The sequence below is a fragment of the Ipomoea triloba genome, chromosome 9 (genome assembly GCF_003576645.1).
Source record: "Ipomoea triloba cultivar NCNSP0323 chromosome 9, ASM357664v1".
Classification (NCBI taxonomy): Eukaryota; Viridiplantae; Streptophyta; class Magnoliopsida; order Solanales; family Convolvulaceae; genus Ipomoea; species Ipomoea triloba.
Window position 1 is genome coordinate 11825898 of NC_044924.1, and position 6566 is coordinate 11832463.

Below are 6566 nucleotides of genomic sequence, written 5' to 3' on the forward strand. Positions count from 1 at the left end.
TTTTTTTTTTTTTTTTTTTTCCCCCCCCCCCCCCCCCCCCCCCTGCCAGATGAATGTTAGTTTTGTATCCTTATATGGGATCTCCAAATTTTGGAATATTACTGCTTTTGGTTGAAAAGTTGTTCACTTTTAATGCAGTGAATGATCATATTCTTGTATATCTGGATTATTTTGGTCCACAAGGGAATAGTTATGTTTCTGAAATTCCAGATTAATATGGGAAAAGGACCAACATTTAACATAGGAGGGGTTTCACTGTCGCTAGTCTCACATTCCCTTTTTTACTGTCTCTCACCCTTGGTGTTACAAAGTGGCTTGAATTGATGCTCAATTTTCTCGCTTTCCTCTTGGTTATTTAACAGGGAAAAGTGTATGCTTTAATCTGATCATAAGAGCTCGCTAGCCTTCGGGTTACAAGTATCAATTTTTTACTTTTGGTGATTGACAGAAAGCTGTGATACTATGGACATATGATCCTCCTGAAAGAGATGCAAGGCTGGCAAACGAGGCTTTGAAGTCGAGAAGGAAAAATCTAAAGGAATTACAAGTGATTGTCGAGATAGCCTGTGCATCATCTCCCGACCATCTGATTGCTGTGAGGCAAGAATACTGCTCGCTCTTCAACTGCTCACTCGAAGAAGACATCACGAAGAATGTCTCTTTGCCTGTGCAGAAGGTAAAAAATACGCTCAATTCTACAAGGCATTCGTGTGTCTGTAATGTGATAGTTTTCCATGAGAATCTCGTAATGTACCCTTTGGCAGAAACCTTGAGTCTGCATTGGAATGCCTAACGTTTCTCTTCCTCGCATCATATTCCTATTTCATGTTTAGAGAATTGCGCGTGTTTGAAGTGACATACTGTGCCTATCTTGGATTCTTGGACAGATTCTGGTTAGTATGGTGAGCTCCTACAGATATGACAAAGAAGTGGTCGATAATAGTATTGCAAACCTAGAAGCAGCTAAGCTTCGTGAATCCATCCGAACGAAAAAACTAGACCGTGATGATCTTGTATTTATACTCAGCACCCGGAACATTTATCAGCTCGGGGCTTGTTTCGAGTGTTATAAACAAAACTATGGATACTCCATTGATCAGGTTGTTTATTTAACCCACCACCCCTCCCTGAGGATTGCTTTCTCTTTAATCTCTGCTTTGTTTTCAACTGTTTCTATCTTCAAAACCTATCCACATTGATGAATCCCACTCCCACTAGCAGGACATAGCCAAGACTTGTGGCAGGGGCCTATTGGAATCCATCTTGAAGGTGATCGTTTGTTGCATACACTCTCCAGAGAAACATTTTGCCGAGGTAACAAATTACTTAAACCAAATGTTCTATTTCTCTCGAGTTCAAGTGGTCTTCTGTTATTTGGGAGTGTCACATTTTCGAAAGGTAGGGTGCTAGACTTGTCCTCCTGGTGCTGGATTTAGATCTGACCCTTCAGGCCTCTGTCCAACAATCCCCTAACCATCTGGTGCTGGACTTGTCCCCCGATGCTGGATTTTTAGACCTGACCCTTCAGGCCTCTGTCCAACAATCCCCTAACCATCTGGTGCTGGACTTGTCCCCCGATGCTGGATTTAGACTTAGCCCTTCAGGCCTCTGCCCAACAATCCCCTAACCATCTGGTGCTTGGTGCTGAACTTGATCTTTCAAGCCTCTGTCCAACAAAATTTGTTGATCATTCTCCGGTTTTCCCTTTAGCGTGCTGCAGCCTTAGGGTTCACACATTTTCCCGCCGTTTCATCCTCTCTTACATTTCAGGTTGTTAAAGACTCGGTGGTTGGGTTTGGAACCGATGAGAATTCTCTCACACGGGCTATTGTAATGCGAGCTGAAATTGATATGATGAAAGTGAGAGGAGAATACAACATTATGTACAAAACCAGTCTTGACTATGCAGTTGAAGATGACACTTCTGGGGACTACAGAGATTTCTTAATGACCCTCCTTGGGGCCAAAATCTAGTTGTCTTGCAATCCATATATTTATTTGTTTTGTATGGTTTGAAGATTTTAGCTTGTTGACTATGATCAACAATTTGTTTATAACTTGTCATTTATCTACTAATAAGTTGAAGATTGGAGCCATGGGGTTGTGTGAATTAAGGTCAAGCAGTTTTTATGTGGGAAAATGATTGTTGCACTCGGGCTGAACAATATGCAGTCACCAAATGTATAAATAAACATATTTTCTTCTTTGTTTTCCTTTATCTATTTTTTTTCAATTTCTTTAGAAAAATGAAATTTTTTATCTCACTAGTAAACACACTCACTAGTGTTCTTAATAAATTTATCCAATTAAACACACTAACAGCATCCCAATAGGGAGATTTTATATGATTTTTACAAGTTTCAAGACTTATGTGGATGAGAGAGAGTGTCCAAGCACCTGGATTTTTGCAGGCATAGTGGGCCCCACCAGAAAACAAAGCATCTCCTTAGTGCTCCTTAGTGCACGTGCGGCGCACCAGGAGCGCCTAGTCGGGCGCGTTATTTATGCTGCTGATTTCTTCTTCTTTTCTTCTTTTTCTTCTTTCCCTTCTCTCTCCTAGTAGGCACCTAAAAATTTGTACTAAAAACTATACAATTGAGGATGCTCTAAGGGTTGGATGTCACCCCCTTAGTCGATTAAGAATCCCGAGTAAGACACACATCATCATAGACTCAAATCCTTGCATTCATTCAATAAACGCATAACATTCATTGGATTTTGCAAGCAAAGAATTGCTTGTATCCTTTTCCCTGGATAAAGGGAGACATCACAATTTACACAGAAAGTATAATTGGTGTTATGCAAGTGTAGGACAATAAGAAAGACTATAGTGGTGTATTTATCATGAGGATGTTAGCAAAGACTATGGCTCTATTGGTATGAAAAATGGGCAGGCTGCATAATGTCATAATGATGCCATGCCCCAGAAACTCCAGATAGATGCATCATATGAAGAATGGTGTTTACTGTTTAGGATCTCGCCAAAATTCAAAATAAGAAAGATTACAATAACCCATCCACCCATTCTAAGAACCCACTCAAAATGAAAGAAATTCCCAAATATTTTGAACTCCACTGTCAAATCTGTATAGACAAAGTAATCCACTAGTATAACTGCATAGAGGAAGAGGAAAACCACAAACGCACCTCAAGAGTTACTGATGTTCAATGCACCTGCAATGCAATACGCCAATACACAGCACTTACAGACATAGAATCACCAGTGCTGCAAATGTTGTGTCACGTTTTGCCAGCAACCTTTATGGAATAGCATAAGTATAGATGCAATGTGTTATTTTCATTCCGCTTGTGCTTATTTCAAAGACAATTATGCTACCTTCTCTATCAGCACAGCCTGCACATACAAACTTAGGCAGCTAAACCTGTGATAACACAAGTTTTCTCTAAAAGTTCTACCCTAGGAGCCATATAAAAAGCTTTGGGCATTTATGTGTCTTCTGAAAACATTATATATTATGGTGCCTATGTGTGGAAGGATGAAGAAATTATGAGGATGGCACATCAATGATAGTGTAACAATACAAGAAACATAACAGCAAAATCATCTCTATGTTAAGCATTAATTAACAGACAAATCCTGCTTCTTATATATGCAATAAATTTCACATAGTAAGCCCATAAAATGACAAACCAAAGCAAGCTTTTAAATCCAGAAACGATTATAAATCATTCCCTAAATTTGCAAGACAAACCAAAACCAAATCACATAGTAATCAAAAGAAAAAAATGCATATGCTTTCAAGTAAAATGTTCTAAGCAATGTAACAGCCATACTCAAATATCATAAACCAACATCCTAAACAAGTTAAAATCTAGAACTCAAAAAGCTGGGAATCAATAGCAAGTATTTGAGCCTTATGCACCAATTGCCATGTATTTCTTTCATAAAAACTAGCATGAAGTAACATTCAGACAAAATTTAAAAACCAACTAGCATAAAAGTAACACTAACACAAACATAGTTCATAAATCATAATGAAAAGCAAAGTTCGTATCCAAAATAGCATGAAGCCATTTTATCGAGAACACAAGGGTATTATATTGTGGAGAATGCTAAATAAGCACATTAACTTCAATCCTTGGTAATGAATTCCGCCTTCCGCCCCTCGAATCCAGGCCTCATAAGCTTCTTCTCCCTTTTAGCTATTTTCCTCATTTTCTTCTCTTGGATTCTCCCTGAAATGTTGTCCCTCCTCTTCTGTTGTCTCTCCTCCTTCAATTTCTCCCTACTCTCCACCCTTTCCTTCCATTTTTCAGTGCTCTTCTCTTTCCTTTTCTTTTCCCTCTTCATACTCTCTTTCAAAAGCCTGGGATTATCGTGGACCTTCACCCCCATTGCCCTATCCGCTGCAGCTTTCCACGACTGTTTCTCAGCCACCTTTGGATTCTCCTTCTTTACCTCTTCCAACCTCTTCAACCTCTCCAATTCTTTAGCTTTTGACATCTTCTTCTTCTTCTTCTTCCCCTGCTTGTCATCGTCCCCAATTTTTACTTTCCCAAATTCAATTTCACTCAGAACATTCCCAGGATTTGCCTCATTGCCCGTCTTTTCACTATTTTCACTATTCCTCTTTCGCTTCTTCCCTTCTGAGTTCACCGAATTCCCATCTTTGCCACTCCCTTTCCTCTCTGATCTCTCACCGGCCCCTCGGTTACCGCGTAGGGCTTCGATTTTCCTCCTGAGCCTCTGCCGCAACTCTTCGTAGGTAACCGAACGATCGTTACCGTTACCATCATCTTCTTCGCCGAAATCGATAGGTTTTTCTTTGTCAGAATCGTCCGTATTCCCGCTCGATAGCTCCGCAATTTTCTGCTTCTCGATGGACTCTTTGAGGAGGTCGAGAGTTGAGGATTGGGCAATCTTCTTGTCCGGGTCGAGGCGGTTACGGCGGGCGAGTTTGAGGTTCTCCCTGGACTGGCGTTTGAAAGAGGCCTTTTTGGCTTTGGACAAGCCTTGAAACCATGGCTTGGAATCGTCGCTTGGTAGGTAGAATCTGGGTGGGATGAGATTTACCAAGTTGTCGAAGAAGACGCTGCTCTCGTGAATTAGGGCTTTCAGGTCAGTAGCTGCGACAGCGGTGGTCGCGTCGGCGGCTACGGACTTCTGCCTTTTCTTCATCTTTGGGGAGCTATTGTCCGAGAGAGAGGAAGAAGCGTGGTTTGGCAATCGTATCGTTTTAAGTATTAAGGGATTTTAGGGTAGGGATGTTAAAATATGTTCAGTTTTTCGTATATTTTAAGATTATTGGGTTTTGGTTTCAATTTTATACTTATTATTATATTATACTTAGATTTTTAGTCGCATTGGGCGAATTTGATAATATCCCAGGTTTATTTTTAAATAAGTATTGATTTGTATATATATATATATATATATATATATATATATATATTTTTTTTAGTTTTCAAAAAAATATATATATATCTACAAATCAATAATGTGTCCTTAATTGAAACTAAAAAAATGTTAGTATAATAGTATGGTATAATATATTGTAGTTTGTGTTCTTCTTATTGTGCAACTTCTAATTAAATTTCTAATATATCCTAATCCTTTATAATTTTATCAAATTCTTTCCGTCAAATATAACAAAAGTTTAGCGTCAAATTCTTTAGAGCATCACCACCAATGGTTTTTAAGGGGATTATGTCAGATTAAATAACCATGAGTCCATGAATGAGCTTCTATCTAGTGTGGGAAGTAGTTTTAATTTGATTTTGAACTCCTGCAAATATGAGTTTATTGTGGCCCCCACTACTCAAGAGAACAGATTGCCTACAAACGTAGGTGCGCGATTCGCGCACCTACTGCGTGTAAATCCCATTTGTTATTTGTTATTTTTTTATTTTTACTTTTCTTGACTCCTTACAACTTTCTCCTTTCATTTCCCCTTTTTTTCTTGCTTCTTCCAACCTCCTAACCTCTTTCTTACTTGGACACAAAAGACCGACAAAAAGGAGCAACTGATAAAGATACTCTTAAGCAATTTGTTTCTTTATTGCGATTTTCAAACAAATTGGTAATTTATTTCTTAATAATCACAACATCTCATGTGTTAATTTTCCTAACTTAAAATTAGAATATTGAAGTCTTAATAGAATTATGTAATACAATTCTGTATAGATTCCTAACTTAAAATTAGAATATTGAAGTTTTAATAGGATTCTGTAATACAATTTTGTATAGATTACTAACTAAATCATTATTCTACCCAAAACAACAGTATATAAACTCCTCCCCTTCTCACCAGTATTCACCAAAAACTAAACCTAACATATTTTGCAACACACCATCTATGTGACATTTTATAAGTATGATTGTCAAAATCTTAGCATGATGATTCTATTATTTGTATTTGTACTCATCATAATGATTACAATTTTTTTAAAAACCAATGATAGTATACTCATTAATTAGTATAACTTCAATATCATTATGTAAATATAACTATTGTATAATCTATTCATCTATACGTGTATTCTTGTATATAATGTTGTGGTTCTCATTATATTTCTCTATAATCTACACATTTTAATTACTCTTT

The 6566-nt window shown here is 37.8% G+C and overlaps 2 protein-coding genes across 3 annotated transcripts in view; one reads left to right on the forward strand and one right to left on the reverse strand.

Annotated features, from left to right (window-relative positions):
- Nucleotides 1–2211, forward strand: part of LOC116028786 (annexin D3) — a 4234-nt gene extending 2023 nt beyond the window's left edge. For both annotated transcript variants that reach the window (XM_031270603.1, XM_031270604.1), the window contains exons 3-6: nt 449–676; nt 888–1100; nt 1222–1314; nt 1771–2211. In XM_031270603.1, coding sequence (XP_031126463.1) covers nt 449–676; nt 888–1100; nt 1222–1314; nt 1771–1974 — 738 coding nt within the window. In that variant the 3' untranslated portion in view covers nt 1975–2211. The remainder of the gene's footprint in view (nt 1–448; nt 677–887; nt 1101–1221; nt 1315–1770) is intronic.
- Nucleotides 2212–3868: 1657 nt separating this feature from the next.
- On the reverse strand, nt 3869–5208 carry LOC116030721 (ribosomal RNA-processing protein 14-C-like). The gene has a single exon (XM_031273035.1). It carries the CDS (start codon nt 5138–5140, stop codon nt 4094–4096), a length of 1047 nt encoding a protein of 348 aa, XP_031128895.1. The 5' UTR covers nt 5141–5208; the 3' UTR covers nt 3869–4093.
- Between the last annotated feature and the right edge of the window lie 1358 nt (nt 5209–6566).

Bases quoted from the DNA above. Each gene is read 5' to 3' on its own strand.
- LOC116030721 (XM_031273035.1), bottom strand. From the start codon at position 5,140: ATGAAGAAAAGGCAGAAGTCCGTAGCCGCCGACGCGACCACCGCTGTC.